Raw genomic sequence first — 22,884 nt, forward strand, 5'->3', positions numbered from 1 at the left:
TGTAATGAAAAGAAGTTTTATTGTTGATGACGTTGTCACATTAGCATTGTTTCCGCCTGTTGAAATTAAGTGACATGACATGTAACAATAACGAAAAGTAGGGTTAGAAAAACTGACTTGTAAAAATAAAGAAATATATTTCTCATTATCCGCCAAGGAATTTTAAATTATTTAAAAACCACCCATGGAAAACCACATCAACTAAGTGATTTTTAATAAAATGTGGTCATTTTTCTCCCGAGACCCCGCCAAAGACTTCAATTATGAAATTGGTGAAGTGGTTTCAGGCTTTGAAAACAGAAGTGTCTGGTCCTTACACAAGGGAAAGAAGAAGGTATGATATTCCGATTTCGCCCTGTTTTAATCGCCGACAACCATTTTGAGCCTATGATTTAAACACAGGGCAGTGGGGAGGAAGTGTCGATATTTGTTTATGAACTGAAAAGTGGTTCTGACTCGCAGTTGGAAGTAGCCAAGGGGGCAGTCAAAAGGCTCAAGACATTAAGACATCCCAGTGTACTCACATTTTTAGACAGTTTAGAGTCTGAGAAGATACTGTACCTAGTTACAGAATATGTCGAACCATTGGGGATTCATTTGGAAAAACTTCCACTTGAGGAAGCACAGAAGGAATTATATGTGGCATGGGGCATCTTCCAAATTACTGTAAGTATTCTGCTCTTCATGGTAAAATATACAAAATTTAATACATGATTTGTTAAAATAAGGGAATAACTATAATTACAAATTTTCATGACATATTGTAGAGAGCTTTATCTTTCCTGAACAACGATGGGAGCCTCAGACACAACAATGTCAATATTTGGTCAGTATTTGTAAATAATTCTGGTGAATGGAAGCTTGGAGGTGTTGAATATGTGTCCAACACACTGGACTCAAATGTGTCAATTTACAAAGTAACTCCTTCTTTAGAAGTTTATGATCCTCCTGAAAAAAACGATTCAAACAAACAACGTACTTTAACGAAGTGGTGAGTTGTTAATATTTGGCTTTTGAAAAGTTTATAACTAACTCTGATTGTTTTAGTTCCCAGGATATGTGGGGTTTGGGATGCTTAATGTGGGAGGTATTTCATGGTGCTTTATACCAGCAGAATTCTTTAAGGATATCTGAGAAAGTTTGTTTAAATCCATCTGTTTAAAAACGTTTTTTTTTTTTAATATAAAATCTGTCTTTAGATTCCAAGACAACTCTCCAATCTCTATTTGGAGCTTATAGGGTCAAATCCACAATCGAGGCCTAATCCAGCTGATATTATAACAAGATGTAGAAAATTGGGAGGTTATTTTAAGAACGACTTAGTAGACACCTTACTCTTTTTAGAGGAAATTCAGATTAAGGACAAGAATGAGAAAAATCGATTCTTTTCGAATTTAACTCCACATTTAGATAATTTTCCTGATAATATTTGTAAACACAAAATATTGCCGCAGCTTATAACAGCATTTGAGTATGGAGATGCAGGGTCTGCAGTATTAGCGCCAATGTTTAAGGTAAGTTTTTCGTTAGAATTACTTTTTTTCCTTTAGAATTGTAAGAAAGTTATATTTTACAGTGCCATGAAAGGCACTGTTTATTTAATAAATGACAATTTAAGACTTTAAAACGGTATCTCAGTCAATGGACCTATTATTTATTTGTTTTATTATCATCATTTTTGTTTTAATTCGATACGTCTGTTTTCAGCTAGGTAGATTATTAGATGAACTTGAGTACCAAAAGAAAATAGTACCATGTGTAGTAAAGCTTTTTGGGAGCAATGACAGGGCCACGCGGTCCCGTCTTCTTCAACAATTAGAGCACTTTATTAACCACTTGCAGGCCAGTACAGTTAACGAGCAGATATTTCCGCAAATTGCTCATGGTTTCATGGACACAAATCCAACTATTCGTGAACAGACTGTTAAAGTAAGTTTTCATGAATGTACTACTTCTCACTATATCTTCATTCGCAAATTTACCTTTCCAGTCTGTGATACATCTTGCCCCTAAACTAAGTTACAATAATTTAAATGTGGAGGTTTTACGACATTTTGCGCGTCTCCAAGCCAAGGACGACCAAGGCGGCATCAGGACCAATACCACTGTGTGTTTAGGAAAAATTGCGCATCATCTTCACCCGCAGATTAGGCAAAAGGTGTTGATATCCGCTTTTATTAGAGCGATGAGGGACCCTTTTCCTCCTGCACGGAACGCTGGTGTTTTGGCGTTGGCCGCGACACAACAATATTATTTATTAGCTGAAGTATCGCAGAGGATTTTACCAGCGTTGTGTCAATTAACACTGGATCCTGAAAAGTCGGTGCGGGACTCAGCATTTAGAACCATTAAAGGTTTTCTGGGAAAGCTCGAGAAAGTATCAGAGGATCCCAGTTTAAGGGAAAGCATGGGTGAGTCGTTAGGGTTGTGAGTAGTTGTCAGAGTTTTTCACAGATCATGGGCTAATGTTAAGGCAAGTATTGCTAAGATACAGCTTGTCGATAAGTGTCATGTGTCGTCTATTGTCCTCATGTAATATAAATTTCATTGGTTTAAAATTATCACAATTCTCAAATTAGGAGTTGTGTTATTGATTTTATTATTGGAATCATTATGTTTTGCAACTTTAAGTGTATTTCTAGAGGCAGATGTAAATACAGCTACCCCCAGCCTGAGCAACGCAGCTGCAACGTGGGCGGGTTGGGCAGTAACCGCGGTTACAGCCAAGTTCTATCGAAGTCAATCGGATACAGTGAAATCCATGAACACCTTTGCTAATAAAATATTGAATAAGCCAGGGTCTTTAGGTGTGTACTATGAATTTATATATATGTATAAAAAAATTGTCGAATGTGTGTTGGCTACTTGGGACTAATGGAAATACGAAATTATGTTTTTTTCGTTACGAGATATTTCGTAATGCATGATAGTCGTCTTAAAAGTTACGGTGATACTTCTCTCATTTCCAGAACAACCTTCAAGCAGCAGCATTTCAACTACCACTTCCAGTGTAACATCCATGACTTCCTTGGAACATGAAGAAGGTAGCAAGGGAAACGAGTCAGTCTCCGATTACGATTACGACCAATGGGGCGACAATGACAATTGGGGTGATATGGAAGTAAGTCATCTTTTCGTTTTAAATTTGCAACGCTCAGTTAACATACGTGAAGTGTCTACGATTTTAACGTAGGTAAGTGTAAGTTTTTATTAGTTTGCCGCAGGTTGCAGCTTGATACGTACTTTTTTATGATGCTCAAATTCGTCATTTATCTTCATATGAATTTGTGTTTTTTACATAAATATAGACTGGAGGTCAAATGGCAAGTAGCAGTGGGAGTGGAGGAATTACTGGGACTCAGAGTGATCCTACGAGTCCGCCTTCGGGATCAGGGGGAGCCAAAGTTACTGATGGGTGGGATAATGAAGAATGGGGCAGTTTAGAGGAGGAAGCGGTGAGAAATATCATTATAAACAGGGTTTCTTTTAATATAATTTTTTAATGAGGTCAAGATATTTTCTAATGATTTTGCCTTACCGCCACTGTTGTGGAGAATGTTGGTACATAATTAAATGGTAAAAATATTTATAGAATAAGGTACCGCATTAACTTTTTGACGAAGTTTCTATTTAAAAAACTGTCTTTACATTATTCTGTTATTCTTTGAAATATGATTATATATATTATTAGTAATTATTCTCTTAGGAAGTAGAAGCAGAACTCATGTCCCCTTCAGACACATGGAGCCCGGACACTACTCCTATGATTCCGCCGAAATCGGATAGCAGTAAAAGTATAGTTAACCGGAAACCGCTTGATGGCTGGGATGATACCGAATTTGAGCCAATAGATGAAAATTCCAGCATAGGTAAAAGCAAATATTGCAAATAGTTTATTTGTCAGCTGACGAACAACATGAGAAACTATTGTATCCAAAGCATATGTTGTTTTTTTCCATCGATACACGTTCAGCTTGATACATAACAATTGTATATACAGTTAAAGAGATATAATATCTTGTGTATACGATATGTGCGCACTTAATTGGTAATGAATGTATTACTCATAAAGACAAACATTATTAAATTGATTTTAACTTTTTTTCATTTGGTCTTCTAACTTGTTTAAGGCAACCAAAAATTAGACGAAGCTCGAAGAAAACGTGAAGAAAAGAAAATAATACGCCATAAGGAGATGGAGGCTCGAAGAGCTAACCGGAGCGCGGGGGGTCCCATGAAGTTGGGAATCAAAAAGATTTAAAATGGAGGAAAAAATAAAATTTTGACAAGATGGTGGTAAGGTTCCCGGACGAGGGTATTATGGGTGAAATTTAACGATTATATCTGATATGGTTTCAACCCCAAGGTATACATTACATTATCTATGACGTGCGTTTAAATCCTAGGCTAGGAGCGCAAAGTTTTAAGCAAACTCCCCAGTTTTCTGCCAAGTATCAATCGCCGCGTAATTTAGCTTATTTTTTACATTTCCCACTAGGTTGGTAAACAAATTTAATTAATGTGATAAACCTAAAATATATATACCGTCCTGTGGAAGGGGGGGTTGTTTGGTGGTAGGTTTTGGAGTGTTCATTTGCAAGATAGACCAAATGTACTATTTTTTACGAAACAAACCCCATAAAATACGATTTTGAATTGTGTCTATTGTTCGAAGAACTTTGAACTAAACAAATTATTTATGCACGATAAACGCGAATATTACCGAAATAAATATAATGAATCATTAAAATTTCTCAGTTAGTGCTGAAAATCCCCCTTCCAGAGTGTTACTGAGCCTGCTCCAGGGTGATTCACACTAATGCGTAAATTAAATCAGCTGCTTCGGTGAGATATTTTGTGAATTTATCTTGAATCAATGTTTTCAATACCAGATTTAAAAATATTTCTTATAAGTTCTTAATATCTTAATAAAGAAGGGTTACATGATTCACATGATGTTGCAACACCTGTTTTGCAATAAATTATTCAATATCTTTATTCTTACGAACCAAAGATTTTTAAATAAAATATATTGCAACTGGTAATAATTAAGATAGAAAATTAATACGGTCATCCTTATGTTATCTTCTTTTTTTATGTATTTTCATATTGATTATGTAACTGTATAATTTCTTAGCAATATTGTGTTTATACTCTACATATATTATTAATTATGTTTAAAAATTTATTATTAAATGTTTTATAAACATCATTATTTTTTTTCTAGAAGTAAACTTTAAACTTTGTTTTGAACGCAAGGCCTGAAATGATTACATGCCCTCATGTACTTCTGAAACAGTATATTCAATAGATCATAAAAGCAAAGCTGTACATTAAAAAAATACTGTGTAATACAAAATCAACTGCTTAACAATACTTTATACAAACCCCCGTCTCTCACTCTCTCCTCCACTTACAGAGTAATAACATAATTGTATATTCCCTAAGAACTAATTATTGAATGTTTCCAATGCTAAAAAGTTCAGTTTGTCACATTGAAAGCAAATCTACTGCTTGTATTTTTATATCTTCTAATTTTTAAATGAAAGTTCACTTGAAGAAGATTAATATACATTTTTTTATCCCCTTTTATGTGATTCTATGTTAGGAAAAAGTTTTGTGGTTTTATTGAAACCAAATATAGATAGTGACAGTAGCTGAATTTGATAGTTATGACGTGTCAAATCAAAATGTTTATTTACCATGATTCTTCAGATTTTTTAATTGTGAACAAGCACATTACTGCAACAAAATAAAAATGTTCAAAATGTGCTTACTTTGGTATTACACACATTTTGCTCCAGCTTGATCTGTTTTTAACATAAATACAAAAAATAGCACGCGTTAAATACATTTCGGTGGTTTGCAACTGTTTGATTCAGTAGCGAATGTTTACATTAAATAACTTGTTATTGCGATCCCAAATTATCAGTCATGCGTTCGTCTGAATTAATGTCATTATTGGTAATGTATCAGAAAGCGTGCCGGTTAGCCGAGCAATGAAGATATGACGTTTAAATTAATAATAAAGTAAGTGACAGTCTTAAAATACCTCAATACTGAGGAACGCAACCAAAATTGTATTAGTTAAGTTTTCGAATTCACACTTGAACAAGCAAACTCTTGATACTTGCAAAGCAGGTTTTTTCAAGTTTCTTATATTTTCCTTTTTCTATACTCCGCACAGCTTTAGATCTAAAAATATGGAAATATAATATCTCACCAGTGGGCGGCGCCTAATAGGCTGATGAAGGAAAAACGACGGTAATTGGTAAATGACTTATTGTAGTTTCTTAGATTAGAAAAGAAAAGATACAAAGTATTTAATTAACAAAACACACATTTCAAGCTTATTAAAGATCCACCATGCTGTAAATTATATTGCTGCATTATAGGACACTTTTTTTGGCTTGGATTGAGAAAATTTGTATAATTTGGTCAGTTTATTATATTAGATATAATGTTGTACAAGTCTTATTTGATTTAGGTTTTGCTGGGAAAAGAAATTTATCTCTTTTCAATTGAATTGCGGTATGTTGTGATAGCCCGAAGTGACTGTTTCTACAAAAAAAAAAAAATACAATAGGTATAATTGTTTACCTATTGATATGCGGTTTTTTGGTTGCTTTTTTATTATAGTTTGCGTTCATCACTCAGCAAGTGTTGTGTTGATTGGGGTTTGAAGATTTCAAGTAAACTGAACAAGTGGAGCAATTCTTTACGATTTATGATTATCATAAAATTGGCCCACATTTTAAATTTAATAGGGTAAATGGGTGCCAGTTGGCAGTTATCAAACGTTATTTAAAATGAGGACTGACGACAACACCTTCAAACGAACTATGCCGCCATAGTCTTTGAATAAGCATAAATTACTCGTTTTATCACACACCGAAGGGACATTTGCCTGATTGTGGATGTCCAATGAATGGGGTTACTTTGACCAATGATGGCAGGTGATAGAACTATTTTCTGATAACAGAAAATCAAAAGTTTCAAACCTTATAATTCCAAAATTGACCACAATTAAAAAACAGATTTCCCCACCTTCAAAACTGGGAAAACTTTTATTTATATAAGTTTTTTTATTGACAAATGTCAATTCAAATGACGATTGATAGTCCTAATCTAAAAATTTTTTAAAGTAATTTTTTTATACATGGCCGATAGCTGATTTTACTTTCACATCTGTCAAACCAGCTAAGCCACCATCCTGTATCAAGTCCTTATAACCTCGAAAACGTGTGCACAGATTTTTTTACAACGAAAAACCCCGGAATGTGAGCCATCCAGGAACTTCACTAAATAAAGTCCGTTGATATTCTCATAGTCACATTAAACACTGACTTGGCCGTACTGATTTGGATACTTTTTAGGCACGTTCGATCGGCCGAAAATTTGCAGGCGCAAGCATGACGCCAATACTACAAGACCGTATATAATTGGCACTAAACTTACGAAAGTACGCGTTCGACTAGCACTTGTTGACGTCCGGGGGTGTGGGGAGGTACTCGTCGGCTCTCTTGTGGTCACTCAACGCCTTCACCGTGTACTGGTCCTGCGGCAATTCGGATTTGCGACGCACCAGTGGTTTGTTGACGTTGCGAGTCGATTTTTTGGCCTGAAACGAGTAGATGGCAAAATACTAAAAAGAAGGGCTCACGGGAAAACTACCGAAGGCTACATGGACGGAATTCCAGCTAGCATTAGAAGGCCTAAGTAAAGATATGAGAGTTAATGGCAAGCCGTTTGGACGTGACATGCAGTTACATACGCAAATTACCTCTAACGCTTCCTGCTCTAAATTGTCTAAATTAACGTCGTCGTCACCTTCTGGGCTGGCTATCACATTGTTGAAATCGGACGCGCTCATTTGCTTGATTATGTTGTCGTATTCAGAACTGCTTCTGGCTAAGATGCGGACACGTTCCCACAGTTCCAGACGTTGGCTCTCTCGCTCCTTCTCTCTGCAACAATCCCCTTTATGAGAAACATCGTGTTTTATTATTTTCACGGCGCCATGGGCCGTGAAAATTTTATTTCGATAATATCTGTATATCTTGTTGACATACGCAAAAGAAATATAGGAAAAAACATTCAATTGAAAATCATCGCAGACAAATTAACTCAGACTCACCTTTGCCGTTCTTGCCGATATTGCTGTGTGCACTCGTCAAACAACTTTTGATTCATCTCCATGAAGAGTTTCAAGGCGTTATAAATGAGTCCGTGAATGGTTTTGTTCCAGTGGCTCTTAGAGTTCTTGTATAGACTGGGGAACATTAGGGGCAGTAGCTCGGTCGCATTTTCCGCTACCAGAGACATGACGTACTCGTTGTTCCAATAGTACAGTGCCCGTTCGGCTACTTGAAAATGCGGGGAACTGACGCACTTTGCGAGTTGACGAAAAAGGGGCACCATAATCTACGAATCAATAAACTCATTGTTCATTGTGGGGCCTCGGTATTAAATATTATAAATTGCATAAATTTCAATAAACTATGTAAATTTTCTTCCGTTACTGTCGTTTTATAAAATCCCATCTTAGCGTTCTTCAAAAATTTAACATTTAGTTGAGCGCATGCATACATACGTATGTCTATGCCAGTTAACCAATCAACTACTATCAATACAAATGAAAGCTGTAAGCCTTCGCGAAAAACTCTGGGCTTCCAATACCGCTTGTATTATCACGAAAACCCAAATTACAACTGAGTGACGACACTTACTTTTTGGAATTCTGCAGGCTCAATAACGTCCAGAATCTCTTCTAACTCGTTGAGAAACATAACTTCTTTGGGGCTGTGTGTTTTCGGCCAGTACTTCAGCAAGCTACGAATCACGGGTTGCGTCAGCGACGGGTCTTTCTCCAGGAACTGGACCACGCAGTAGGCCAACTGAGGATGGTACACTGATAAAGACTTCACTTTATGCAAGGGCATCAGCACTCGTAAAAGGAAAACTTTATGTTCTTCCTTCAGGGGCAGGGCAAAGCCGTTTATGATCGATCCTAAGATCTCCAGTAGTTCGGCTATTCCATTATGGTGTTCGGTTTCGTATATAAATCTAAACCAAGGAAAAAAAACGCAATTAAAACTTTCCGAGGAGCACAATAGTTTATGAAAAATTCAGAATATTGAGAATATTGCTAGATTAAAATTGAAACTTACCTATAAAATACGTTATTAATTTGTTTCCTAATAAATGCTCTTAAGCCTAAAAATTTGCCGTATATTCTATGTAACGTCGTTTTCAATAAGTCTCTTTCTCGAGGATCCTCCGAGTCGAACAGGTCTAATAGCAGCAAAACGAATTTCTGATCAATGTACCGTTTAGCCACGTTAGGTTGAAAGTCTGGAGCCTCAAGGATTCTTAAGAACAATTCATATACAAGCTGGAGATGAGGCCAGGCTGCCTCCAGTGTGGGTTCATCTTCTTCAGGGTCGAATTCCGCTCCATTCGGATTCGAGGAAGGTGGAAGTGTTCTAAAGAGATTGACAGCGAACTGGAAGAGAAAAATTTTGATTTATAAAAAAGTTGATAAGAAAGTCATGAATATATGAATAATTAAGGGTTTAGTTCGTTCCCCTCCTCAGTGGCGTCGAAGAGACTGAACACCAATATGGCCTTATGTCAAATAAATTTATGTAACTATCAGTATTTAATGCTAACCTAATACATAATAAATAATGTAGCAATAGCAAGGATAGGGCGGCAAACCTAGTTGTTTTTTTTTTATCTCTCAAAGACGTTTGAGCGTTGAATACAAGGAGCCTTCGCCTCGGCCATAGAATTTTTCTTCATCAAATACAGAAGATATGGTCTCAGGTTCTTTGAAGGGGCTTATGTGTCGTCGTCTCCTCGGCCTGGTGACGTTAATAACGGTACGGCGGGGAGTGCCACAGAAAAATGGCTGCTATTTTCATAATCCTTTTGAGCAACTTACCATATTAACAGCCTCCGGATAAACGTTCTCAGTGATAACGCCCTTATTTTGAGTGACGAACTCTACCATCTCGATCAATGCAGTTCTCTTCACCTCCTTCCACTTCAAATCGGAGAGCGGATCCGAGGCAAAGTCGAACAAGACGCAGCACTGTCTTAATTTTTGTATAAATACCCCTTCACGATCAGCAGGTGCAGCCTCTGCGCAAATCAAGAAACAAATAATAATTAAATCAGTACGAAATTCATAAATGTGTAATAAAATGCCACAACATTTAAATACTTCAATAAACAAAAAACTTCTTTCAGGATCCGTTTTATCGGTTTTCCTTTAAAATTTTGAGGACTTTAGCTGACAAATTGAATTGACTACTAATAAATTACCTTTTAGAAGTGCTAATTGACAAATTGGCGAAGGGCGCTCCAGAATTACTCCCTTGAACCCACTTATTCCAAATGTAATACTCCTGTCAATACCATTTTGCACTCCCTCCTTGGCGCTACTATCGACATTCCCAGTGACACCTTCCAGAATTTGCAGACAAGATTTTTTAAGGAAAAAAAATTAGTTTCGAACTAATTAAAAGCAGCAAAAAGCACCAACCGTAGTAACTTTTGCCTTTCTGACCGAATCCAGGCGAATCAGCCATGTCCTGGCTTTCCAGGGCGTAGGCCTTCAACGAATCCACACTGGCTGAGGCCACTAGGAGGTCGAGACCGCTGTGGAATGAAGGCGACTTGGGGATACCTCCGGGAGATTGAGTGACGGTTTGAAAAGTTTGCCAGCTCTTACAAAATTAAAGTTTATATAACTTTTGCATTTTTCTGACGACTTCTCGATAATAAATAATTGTTATCTTTTATTGAAGATAATATTAGGCTGATGCTTGACACCGCAGAAAGACGATTGATTTATCGTCTTCAATATATTCAAACATAAACACGTTATGTCGAGAGAGAAGTGCGAAAATTTGCAGGAAAACAATGTTAACCAATATTAAAAATTTTGGAAACCAGGCTATTATGTGGAGAATAAACAGTTATCATCGGATTAAAAATGTTTTGCTTTCGAGCTATTTTTGAACCGAGATGGAAATGTCATAGGCAATCAAAAATTTAGGGGTGTGCGGTAGTTCTACCACTGTCGTTTCGTACGCAAAAGAAGATCATTTCCATTTTATATTAACGCTTATTTTATAATAAACTGATTTTGATAGTGAAACTGATCATAAAAAATTCGACAATTTTTGCAAGTGTTTTACGTTATTTCTAAAAATAGCCGCCGTTTATGATGAGCTCATTTATTTGAACACCTCCACAGCGACTACATAACGTGTTATTATAGACGGTTAGAGTATAAACAATATTTGTACCTGCTGGTATGCAGAAGAATGCACCATTTTTCATTCAGCAACAGCGGCGCATAGCAGCGGCGCTTTAATCCGGCTGTAGGCTTACTAAACATAAAGAAATTTCATTCATTTCTATTGAAGGGGGAAAATTGCAAATTAATTTTTACGAAAGTTATTAATATTGAAACTTGGTTCTGGTAACGCTGGTGGTGAGTTTATAATTTGCCTTGGGGATGCACACGAATCAAAGCCTAACTAAAAATTGCTTATCAATGCCATAAAAAAGATTATGTTTCTATTAAATTAAATAAAATTGAAAAAATCACTGTGTTATTTGACTTCTAACGGTGATATCGACGAATTAAAGACAGAAACAATGAGATACTTATATGTACACATGACAACGATTTCGAGAATCTCCAGTATGCTTCTGACATTTATCGAAAGTTCTAATTTTCCACTGGGGAGGTTTACCAAGTTTAATTTTCAGCATATACCGTGTGACCCATCTGTTTTGGGATCGGTCTGTAAAACGTTTATTAATTGTGCGATTTAGCCCGGATTTTTTTTTAATTATAGAACTTGAATTGTAGATTTTCATCAAAAATGGTCTAGTTGACATGAATTTCAAGGCCTACTATGACAATTTCTAGGAACAAAATTTTAATAAATCATATTAGTGATTTTTTTAGAAAAAAATCTGTGCACGCCACTGGATTGACCACCCCTCGAAACGGGTTTGTACAAAATTTTAATGAAAAATTTTGAGTAATAACGAGTTTGTAGAAGAATTAAAAATGCACACTAGGTACTTACTTACATATTCTTTTATTTTCTCTGGCTATATTAAGGTCCAAACTAGCCATTCTAATACTATTTCGGGGATTGTCGTTAAAATATTGCAAAATTTGGTTGTTATTTAGAAAAAGTCCACGACGTCCATTTTGCCTCGTTACTTCGACTTACTGGTCTATCTGGATGTCTGATGTTGAATTCTGCATTCTGTCGCAGCTTCTGCTGCCGAGCGCACGTTGTCGCCGACAAGACGAACAATTTCTGTTTTTTCTCTTACTCTTAAATTTTCCATAATTATCATGATTAATAATTTAATTTGTATTACGTACAAATAAGTTCTAATATCGATGTTGATGTTTGTGGCATTTGTTTGACAGTTAAGTACGTCACTCGTTCTCCACAGCCGACTATTAATTTTTTTAAATAAATAACTACTGAGGGTCAGATTGGTTATCTACAATAAATGATTCAGATTATAGATTTGTAGAGGAGCAAGAACAAAATAAATAAACCCCTATTTTTTATAATAATATTTATTCTAATGATTGACTTTGAAATAGGTTGGAAGATGACCGAAATATTATAAAGAGGTAAGACGAGGGCTTGAAAGCAAACATTAATAGGAAGTATTAAATGAACGGGACACAAGAAGGTTGGAGCAAATTTGTGCAACTCAATTTATGGGTAGCGAATCTAGTAGCGAGTCATCGATGGAAAGCATAAAAGATTTGATTGCATTTTTTTATGTTACACACTAGTTTCTTTCTTAAATAGGTAACACACATTTGTTATAAAGTAAATTCAATTATGAATGAACAAAGAAGGTTACACTACTTAGGTTGTACTTAAGGCCCTCAATAGATCTGTGATGAGTGAGGGATCACGAAAATGTCATATCTAAACTTCAACAGAAACTTCTATTGAAAATTTTATGATTATTGCTCATTATTCATTGATCTACACATCTAACTTTTACGAAAGTCTCGTTTTTGGTAGATAATTTAGCTTGACTTGTGACTCTAAAGAACCTAAAGTAATAGCAAAAAGGTGGTATATTGTAATAATATAGATGGATTGCTTTATTTGCTTTCTTTCAAAACAAAAAATTGTTTATATATGCATAGAAATAATAGAAAAACACAGGATACCTACTGGTATTAGTAAATATATGTAGCTATAGATATGTAAAAGTTTGGGTTATTACAAAATTGTGTCTTTACAGCAAGATAAGTTTTTCATTGTCTCAGGAGAAACAGGGCTTTACTTCTAGATTATAGTTTCATTTGTATGTTTTGTGAGTGTAATTGTGGAATTCTATTAGAAATGTTCTAATTGTTTTCCTGTAGTAGAAACAATATTTAGTTGATTTATAAACAATTTAAAAAGAACAAAAATTTGTTGGAAAGATAGTACGTGAGGTAAGCATATAAAGCAGAGGAGTACATAACTTATCTATATTTTTTTAAATTTGAATATAAAATCCTTATCTGCAATCTTGTACTGCCGTACAAGGTTATTATTATTATTTTCTCATTATAGTAGCTTGTCTCTTATTGCTATTTTGACTTTCATGGCGTAATACTATTATACTTACGTATTATTTGTCGTATGGGATAGTAGATGTTGTAATGAATTATATTTTTGTGACTATTATTTTAGGATAATTGAAGAGAAACATTTAATATATCATTGTTTAAAGAGAATAAGTGGATACATCTCTGTGACATAACCTAGAAGAAGTACGTGCATACAAAAAATTGAAAGAAAATTAGCTTGAGAAATAAGGAACTTTCTTGCGATTTCCACTTAATGGTGAAACCAATGCAATACAATATAATCATTACGCTAATGCATCCTTGATTTATTTAAATTAATATGGTGTTTAAGTATTTTCATTTATTGAGCACAAGAGCTCGAATTACTCATCGAGCGACAATAAAGTGTTAAAACTTTTGTTAATAAAAATGTTTAATTTTTGCCGCGGTAATGCCACAAAAATGAAGGATCTTATTGACCAATACAGGTAAATGTGAAATTTTCAAATAAATTTACAATTCTAGAACGTACCACGCGAATTCTCGAAACGCTCAGAAATTATTGATATATATTTCTCATTTCGTCCTTGCGGCTGGTCAAGAAATATGATCGTTAATGGGACATTCATTCATTAAATGTCAGATATGTACTAGGGAGGTATTCAAAGCCATTAAGGGAGCTGAAGTTTGTCCACTATTAGTAGATCGGCAAGGGCTTTGTTGCGCCACCGACTGTTGCCGACGGCAAAAGTCGTCGATTTGGATTAATTTCCTATTAAGTACTTGATGTTGAATCTACAGAACTTATTTGAAAATCAAGCAAATGAGGGTAGAAAAAGGTATGGGAAAAAAGTAAAAAACGGGTCGGTAATAAAATTGCTTGAAATATTGAAATAAGATCAACGACGCTAAATAAAAAAAAAATCACATCTTATTTTTGAAAATTTTGCAGTGAATTATCAGGGCTAACACTAATTTCTTCCAATTGATCCATTTTTGATCCCTTGAATTGGAAATATCCCCAAACTGACCTCTAGTCTGACATAAGAAACCATTTAAATCTATTAAAAACTTCATTATGTCTTAACAAAAAACGAGTATCGTGCCTGTCGCTGTCTCGAATCAACGAATTCCAATTGCTAAACAAGTAAGCTCAATTAACGGAACCTATAAATACGTCGGCTGGACAAATGGCCGTGTTATTAGCAATGTTAGCAATAATTAGAATTACCATTGCATGATTTTTATCTATTTGTCCGTCAAATATTAATCGCGGACTAGTTTGTATTTGGCGCAGCAGAAAAGAAAACCACAGTGAATGTAAACATGCATTAGAAATGTTTTAGAATCAATTTGTCCGGGCGGTAAAGTAGCAGAAAAGATACCCCCAATAAGGGGATAGTTACCAAGTTTTTGCATCGACCACTGGAAGTCTGCACGAGAGAGAAAAACGACGTTACATCCATAAATCCATATTGCCAATACTGAAGTTCCTACCACACACTACCCAAACTTAGGCAACACTTCGATGACTTTAATACAAAAATATAAGGGAAAAGTTGAAGCAATCGTGAAAAACTAAAGGGAGGATATATGGATTATTGTAGGCAATGTTGCCAAGCCAAATTCTTTCCAAATATCCCGAAATAATCCTGCAACTTTCTCGAATTCCTACAACTTACGAAACCCAAAAAGGTTTACAGAAAACTTTGAGATTAAAGCCTCAGTTCAATCGGAAGTTACTTCTTGAATTCTACTTCCAAAAGCGCTCAAAAGGTACTCAAATGAGTGGTTCTAGCTTTATCCCTTGGTTTCGGCCCCATATGGCAACTCCTCGCAATTCCCCAACGACTACAAAGGGGCATGCGTCACCTGTTTGCCTTTGGACAAGGCCGCATTTCCCCGGCGCTTTAAAGGTCTATAAATAGACGTTTGATGGATTCATGATTACCAGGGGTGGATGTAAATATGTCCTGAAAGTTTTATTTATAGGTACCCAATATTGCTGTAAAGGACAACCCTTGTAATCACTTTAAATTATCTGATTTTCTTTGGCACAGCTGGACAAAATATTAAATCCCTATAATTAGTTTTTTTTTTAAATCTCGATTTGTCTTCAGAAAACTGACCTTAAAAGAGACGAATTAGGCTTTTCATCATTCTCTCTGCAAACCGGCCGTCCCAAATTAATTTTCCATTTTCTTATTTTCTTCATTACAATATTTAACATTTTTTCCGTCGAATTCGGGGATGTAACCGGATATGAAATTAATATTTAAATTTCGTTTTCGTATGTCCTATTTCAGTTACACGCTCTCTATCGTCTTGCGTGATGATTTTAATAACTATATATTTCCATGGTCGAGTTTCTATGGAATAAACTGAAACTAAATACCTACCACATCATGACAGTCACAAATAACTGTAACTTGGACATTTTGTAACAAGTGACAGTTATAAAAGATTGTCACGTACGTCACGCAAGGTATAAATTCTGTCTTATTATTACTAAATACAGTGAAATCCAGTTATAACGACATTGGAAGGACCTTGGCTATAAGGTCGTTATAGCCATTGGTGATTATATCCGAAAATAAATTTTATTAAAGTCGTATGGATAAAAGTGCTGCCTTTAATACGTTTTTCATACAATACTAACCTACCTACTTTATTTAACACACAACTTACATGTGTATTATATATAAAATCATAAAACCTTAAAAAAATGAGTTGTTTTACTTTATTTCGAGCATTTACATTTTCCAAAATAAAAATTCTTAAATTTTTATAATAACCAATTTTCATTTCTCATTTCCAGTCATTATTTGCCATAACTATTATGGTGATCCTTTCTCTGAACATTTTCCTTTGAGAACAAGTTTCTTCTTTGAATCTTAACGGTTTGTCGTTAGTCATTTTATAAAAAAAAAGGCCGTTTCATCAGCAATAAAGACTTCATTATCGTACTAGTTTCTAATTTCTTGAAAAACATTTAAAAGCCATGATTCCGGAACAACTTCATTGACGCTTCCTGTTTCTCCGGATATTTTTCGAAATACGATGTTATTGCAGGCTTGCAATCTTTTTGTCCATCCTTGGGAACATTAATAGTCTTCTTTGTTCAATAAAGTTCCAACTTCCAAACTCATTTGCTTTTGGCTTTAGAATAGGACCGGTTATAGGCACGTTTTCACTGCGCTGATTTTTAAACTATTCCAATAGGCACTTATCCAAATCACCATGACGAAAGCTGCTAATTTTCTTTGTTTTCAGAGCGTCCCTATTATGTGCTTTCTTAACTTTATCTTTATTTTTTCACATTGTCGAAATTATGGATTGTGACTCTCTGAACCTCGATGCTAATGGAGCATTGCCTTCTCCATTTTCTAATGGACTTACCAAAGCTCCCTTTTCTTCAATTGAAAAACTTTCTTTTTAATTTGAGCGCTGAAGATGATGCCATCTTATGATGCCTTGAGCTCAGAATGTACCTGAAATTGTTCGAAAACAAATCGAGGCAAATGAATTAAATTGCTTTCGTCTGCAGCTTCAGGAGTACATGCATACAATATGAAATTGGGGAAATCCCTTAGCAGCACTCAGGTATTCACCGAATTTTCCGTTACAGTATTGGTCAAACTTTGTCGATCTTGTTATTGGACAGTCGTTATAACCGAAGAAAAGTAGCCACACAGTTTGAAGAATTTCAATCGTTATAACCGATTTTGTCGTTACAAGCGAAGTGTTATCCGAGTATTTTGATGTTCATTTGCATGTAATTTCAAACAATTGATCAACATTTGATTGTTATACCCTGATTTTCGTTATAAACGGATTTTACTGTATTAATTATTTATTTGTTCTTACGTTTTTTTAAATCATATATACGTTTATTCTAGTTTATTAAATAGATTATTAAAATTTAGAAAACACTAAAACTCGTCCATAAAACGAATTTGTGCGATAAATTTCATGGACATCGACGACGACTACTGAGCCCAATGAATTATAAATAATTTGGATTAATTCGTGATTATTCTGCTTTAAAGAGATTAATTGGGACTTCAAAAATACTCATTTTTTATATTTCTTATGGTGTTGTGGCATTTTATTACTACGTATACACTTCTTGAATGAATACATGAGGAAACATACCTTTTAAAGGAGGAAGTGGTTCCAGTTCCCTATTCTTGGTAATGTTGAATCTGGAGCTAGAGTGCCGTTTATCTTTCTTGATAAGAGGCCCTTGGATGGCACCAGCTGTCAATTTGGTCTTGTTCAGCGGGGTCGGTGGTGGGGGTCCTTGGTGCAAATTGTTTTTGGACTGGAACAAGTACATTTCATTTCTTAAAAAATTGCGGGTGCTGACGTAACGATTACCGAAAACTACACTGTTTACAAGGAAAAATGTTTTTATTAATACAGAACGGTTATAACTACATATTCGCATTCGCATAGCAATTCGCTTATGACTTATATATTACCGTTTTACCGTGGTTGTTTTTTCTCTGGTGTGTTGGCGACAGTTCATGTATACAATTTAAATGACAAATTAAGCGATCTACAAGGGGCTGAACGCAGCTAACAATTCCCGGATATGGTATAGTGCATTTCTGACGTCAGCTTCTCGCCAGAGATTCGTTATGCGTCGCTGCAATTATCGCATAGATATGAAGTAGATGTCACTTCGTCCGATTTCGCCGCCATGGATTAGGGCTCAATTTATCCATTGTCAATCCGCCACTTCTATCTCTATTGCGATCGGTTTCATGAGTCGAAGGAACAATGTCGTTTGCGCGTGGATGTCAATCCTGACATCATCCATTTTTATTGTCTGACGACCAAGGGGCAATCTCATATTCTCTTTGACAGTTTTATTAATTGTAAACGGATCAGTAAAAAATCAATTTTGGAGTGTCAAATGAGTTCAATCTCCGCATCGTAAAACTTTATCTTAGTCCGGTTTGGTTATCCTAGGTGTCCACCTTTGTTATTCAATACATATACAGTATGATTCGAGAGAGAGGACGACGTCGATTTAAATTAATGATATGATAAGATTTGTTAGTTAGAAAATAATTGCAATTTGAATACGCTTAGTGTGTCAGATAATGACGTTTACTCTTATTTCCTCTAGGAAATTACTATCCCTCGAATTCTCCCTCACCACAACTCACAAGCGCCACTCAAATTGATAGTTCCTTATGCAAAAGTGTTAATTCAAGCCGCGTTTGACCTTAACTCCTCTTGAAGTTCGACGAAGGAGTGAGTACGGTGAATGCATTTAACACAAGCCGAAAAGAAATAGCATAAACTTCAATTGATATAGACGGAAGTACCTTGCTGAACGGCAATATAAACCATTCCGGTTAAGTGAACGGATACGGATGTGATCGAACGATTCTATCTGTGAGATCTGACACTTCGATTTGAAATCGACCAACTGCAGCTCAGAGAAAAGTTAAAATGATCTACTTTAAGCACAAATAGAGTGAATTAATTTACTCATGTGCTGTTATAATGGTGTGCCCGGTAGAGTGTTAAAATTTTTAAAGGTCTAAAAAAGTGGAAAACTTTTATATAGTTAAGCAAAATAAAATGTTACTGTGTATTGAATGTTCAGGATAAAAAAATAAAGTGAAAATGCCAAATACGTCTTAAATAAAAAAAGCTTGTTTTCACTCAACAAGATGTTTCATAAATTGTTTCTATTTGAACACTACTGAAAAAATTAAACTTAATTTGTGAAAATTTCAGAAACCTTCAAGAGTATAAATTTTATAAAGTAAATGCAGGAACGTGCAATTTTTGACATACTTACAAACCTTATAAAAGTTTGAGATCCTAATTGATGATAAAAGTGGTGTTCACCTTATAAATTCTTTTCAAATACTGAGGACACTACCTATCAATTAGCCCAGAACAAACAAATCAAGAATTCAAACATCCAATGAATGAGTCTGAGCTGCCTTTAAAATTTTTCTTCATCAAGTTATATTAAGTGAGATTAGTTGAACTCAACATAAATCAAATTTGAATATTTAGCAAATGTATACATAAACAAAATAGGGATGGAGAGATAGGGAAAATGTGATATGGACTAAAGCCCCTGAAAGTTGCTTTCTAGCAGACCTACGTGTTCAAATACGCTTTTCTTTCTTCTTCTAAAAATGCTGCTTATATCCATTTTGAGGTATATTTGAAGACAGATTCTAATAGTGCCACGTTCATGTGATTTTGCAAAATTCACTGTAGAACTTTGAAAAATTGTTTCAGACCACAGTGGCTAAAATTGTGTAGGCAGTGCCAAAATTCTCCATTTAAATATCACTAATGCGTTTTATTCCATTTCCACAAACTTTCCACCCACAAAACCGACACAATATAGTAATTTTTTTCTCGCTTCAGCACCACAACCACTAAAAAATACTTAGATTTAATTCACAATCTTTGATGGTGACTGGTGCGATGTGAAGTGGACAAAATACGTGTTAATAACAGCGGTAGCTATAAACTGCACTGGAAATGGCACAATCCACAACAAAAACACCTCAGGCTGCCAAAAATGTATTATCGCCCACTCAAAAAAAAAAAAAAAAAAAAAAAAAAAAAAGAAAGAAAGAAAAAAGAAAAGTGGTACAAAAACGTAAACAGAGTCGCCTCGTAAGACCTGTTGTTCGGAAATTTATATAACTGTAAAAAAACAATGTTGGGCTAAAATTAGTGTCAACTTGCTATATTTATAATCAAGGCTAAAATTTGGACTTTAAAGGTCAAGAAAATTGAGAATTTGAGAGAGAGAGAAGTGTGAAAAATTATATATAATTGCGCTTATAGCTTCTTTTAACAATTAAATCAATCTTCTTCCGTAGCCGCACGTTTGTTCTATAATAAATCGATTGAAAATAATGCGCATAAAAATAGGTCCTAGGCTAATATGCTTTATAATGTAAACTTCAGTGAATTCGCCTACCCAGATTTGAGTAAATATGGCGCAGTCACCAATACTTTCACTGAAAACCAAAATTACACCATTTTCAAAGCAGCTATTTGGCGCTTTTTTGGCAGCAAATTAAACGAGATTTTAAGAGATTTCCCCTTTCAAAATTGAAGCGTGCGACAAGAGATATATGCATGTGCTTTGTATCGTCAATTTGATATGATTGATGTGTTGGAATTGTTTTAAAATAAGTATATTTTTCGAATAAACTATTATCCATTATTTTAATGTAGATAGTTGGTCGTCTTAATTTTGGAATATTATTGAGAAAATTATCATAACACCTCCATAAATTCCACTTTTATCTTGCATCTGTCCGGTGGTGTTTTAAAACATTTTCAGTCGCGAGGTATCTCCAGAAATACCTACCCATCTGTATTGATATAAAAGTGACACTAAATGAATTTTACTGTTCTTGTGATGAATACGTAGAACACTGAGATACTTTTATTGAGAGAAGAAAATCGTATCTAAACCAGAAACAAATAAAGAAATGAAAATTTTAACAATACAACTATAAACCTTTTTCAATGGGAGTTTCAACTTGAATAAGACCCAAAACATTTCTAACAGTCTATTCTAGCAGTTTCAACAAAAATGTGACCATAAGTACAGTATTTTCACATAACCCAAAAATATTGAGGAAGACAATTAGGTACATGTCCCAAAAAATGGGTGATTGTCAGCAATAATTAGAATAAAAGTAAGTGCTAAAATCTGATATCATTGCTTTAAGTAGGTGCTTAGTTATGAGTTTTAGTTTCAAGTTAACCCTATTTTAATTATAGGTTCTGATGTGGTGTTAATTCTTATAAATACACATTTTGGATGAGAAATTTGGAAGAGAATTTATACATAGGTAATGCAGGCCCTGTAACTGATATGGCTAATGACATTTGACAGCAATATCTAGCGACATCTTTCTATGGTTCATTTACAATGTTTTACTTTAAAATTTAAGCTGTATCTACATAACTTCACACTACCATAATGGCAAATCATATAAAATCCCAGCAGAGCTATCCACCCAGATATTTATCTGCAACTGTCAAAGTCAAAGAACAAACTTCATAACATGAAAGTAACCAATATATGAGAGTAAATTATCAATCTCCTTGTCCAAATAACACATTAGTTAGACATAAGTAAAACTAAAAATTGTTTTTATTCCAATTTTTTGAGCCTATCAATTTTCTCACTTAATTGCATATGCAAACTAACAAATTGTGGCACTACAACCTCAATTGACAGCATTAATTGAGTACACTATTATTTACATGCCACAAATATATCAAGGTCGAAGATTAGTGCAGCCTGGAAAATTTTGAGGCAACTGATTGGTACTCTTAAATCTGTTAATTAACAGGGTTCTTAGATTGAGCTTTCTTCACATAAAAGATCTAGAACTCACCTCAGAATCAGCTTCTCCCTTATGTCCTTTGTCAGCATTAGTTTTGTTATCCTATAAGTAAAGACATAAAATGTGGAAAGAGCTTTTTTTATGCACTTAGAAACTAGATCAAAGAGGAATTTGCATTCAACAGTGCTCACCATTGCTCAGGATGTTCTTTATGAAGCCCCAGTGGAAAATTCGCAACAATAATAAACAAACAATAAAAACTCCCGGCGGTAATTAACTTCTAGAACTGAATAGGATGTGAAACATGGAATTTCGCTAGAACCCAAACTATCCGGTCCTGTTGAGCAAACACTGTCTAGTTCGCGTCAAAGCGTCTCGTAGTCTTCCTTGGTAAAGAAGCAGCTATACGGTGAAATACGCACGGAATCGGAAAGATTTACATCAGCCGTTTCATAAATAACAACAACCGAGTGATAAAAAGTTCAAGTTCACCGCAAACTACGAAACAGATTACAAAAACCGACGAAATCTCATCTTTTGGTTTCCAGCAAGGCAAAAATATTTCGGAAAATGTAAACTCAATTGGATGACGGTTGACATTGGGATATTCAGTTGACACTTTTGAAAGTCATAATTGGAAATGTACGTGTGCTGCTAGTGTTCGTTTGACTCCAATTACACTCGACGCTCTCACTCAAAACTGGAAATTGATGTTCTTTTTTTGCCCTTTTAATTTTCTCTTCAAATTTTACATGATTTTGATCATATTTGCATGCGAAATTTATCTTAGATATGCTGTCGCAAATACATAATAGCCAAGTTTAATCGCGTTGTGCAACGTGCAATATTAGTGTTTATGATTGGGTAGGTAAACATTAGCAAATAATGTAGACAAGT

General features: G+C 34.9%; 2 protein-coding genes across 8 annotated transcripts; one reads left to right on the top strand and one right to left on the bottom strand.

The window, feature by feature from the left end:
• Nucleotides 1-220: 220 nt before the first annotated feature.
• On the top strand, nt 221-4,261 carry yata (N-terminal kinase-like protein yata). Its single transcript, XM_066298597.1, has 12 exons — nt 221-334; nt 403-687; nt 768-991; nt 1,048-1,138; nt 1,200-1,514; nt 1,708-1,929; nt 1,991-2,411; nt 2,643-2,807; nt 2,970-3,121; nt 3,309-3,455; nt 3,707-3,869; nt 4,131-4,261. Exons 1-12 carry the CDS (start codon nt 221-223, stop codon nt 4,259-4,261), a joined length of 2,430 nt encoding a protein of 809 aa, XP_066154694.1.
• A 1,024-nt stretch (nt 4,262-5,285) lies between these two features.
• wrd (well-rounded) lies at nt 5,286-22,574 on the bottom strand. 7 transcript variants are annotated; one of them, XM_066301525.1, is made up of 11 exons: nt 15,034-15,228; nt 11,319-11,402; nt 10,550-10,733; nt 10,330-10,470; nt 9,947-10,146; nt 9,171-9,505; nt 8,730-9,066; nt 8,138-8,424; nt 7,784-7,967; nt 7,459-7,621; nt 5,286-6,561 (listed from the first exon to the last, which is right to left on the bottom strand). In XM_066301525.1, exons 2-10 carry the CDS (start codon nt 11,343-11,345, stop codon nt 7,475-7,477), a joined length of 1,842 nt encoding a protein of 613 aa, XP_066157622.1. In that variant the 5' UTR covers nt 11,346-11,402; nt 15,034-15,228; the 3' UTR covers nt 5,286-6,561; nt 7,459-7,474. The 7 variants fall into 7 exon arrangements, with proteins under 7 accessions (XP_066157622.1, XP_066157620.1, XP_066157621.1 ...); XM_066301536.1 differs by lacking the exon at nt 5,286-6,561 and adding an exon at nt 7,675-7,715 and having other exon boundaries at nt 7,484-7,621; nt 15,034-15,229; XM_066301532.1 differs by lacking the exon at nt 5,286-6,561 and adding an exon at nt 7,675-7,715 and having other exon boundaries at nt 7,484-7,621; nt 7,775-7,967; nt 15,034-15,229.
• Between the last annotated feature and the right edge of the window lie 310 nt (nt 22,575-22,884).

This window comes from Euwallacea fornicatus, chromosome 2 (assembly GCF_040115645.1).
Source record: "Euwallacea fornicatus isolate EFF26 chromosome 2, ASM4011564v1, whole genome shotgun sequence".
NCBI classification, from domain to species: Eukaryota; Metazoa; Arthropoda; class Insecta; order Coleoptera; family Curculionidae; genus Euwallacea; species Euwallacea fornicatus.

Excerpts from the sequence above, each read along its gene's own strand:
- yata (XM_066298597.1), top strand. The coding sequence starts at position 221 with ATGTGGTCATTTTTCTCCCGAGACCCCGCCAAAGACTTCAATTATGAA. Across the intron at positions 335-402 it reads TACACAAGGGAAAGAAGAAG|GGCAGTGGGGAGGAAGTGTC; the intron begins GTATGATATTCC and ends ATTTAAACACAG. Across the intron at positions 1,930-1,990 it reads TTCGTGAACAGACTGTTAAA|TCTGTGATACATCTTGCCCC; the intron begins GTAAGTTTTCAT and ends TTACCTTTCCAG.
- wrd (XM_066301525.1), bottom strand. The coding sequence starts at position 11,345 with ATGGTGCATTCTTCTGCATACCAGCAG. Across the intron at positions 9,067-9,170 it reads ATTAATAACGTATTTTATAG|ATTTATATACGAAACCGAAC; the intron begins GTAAGTTTCAAT and ends TCCTTGGTTTAG. Across the intron at positions 7,968-8,137 it reads TATCGGCAAGAACGGCAAAG|AGAGAAGGAGCGAGAGAGCC; the intron begins GTGAGTCTGAGT and ends GGATTGTTGCAG.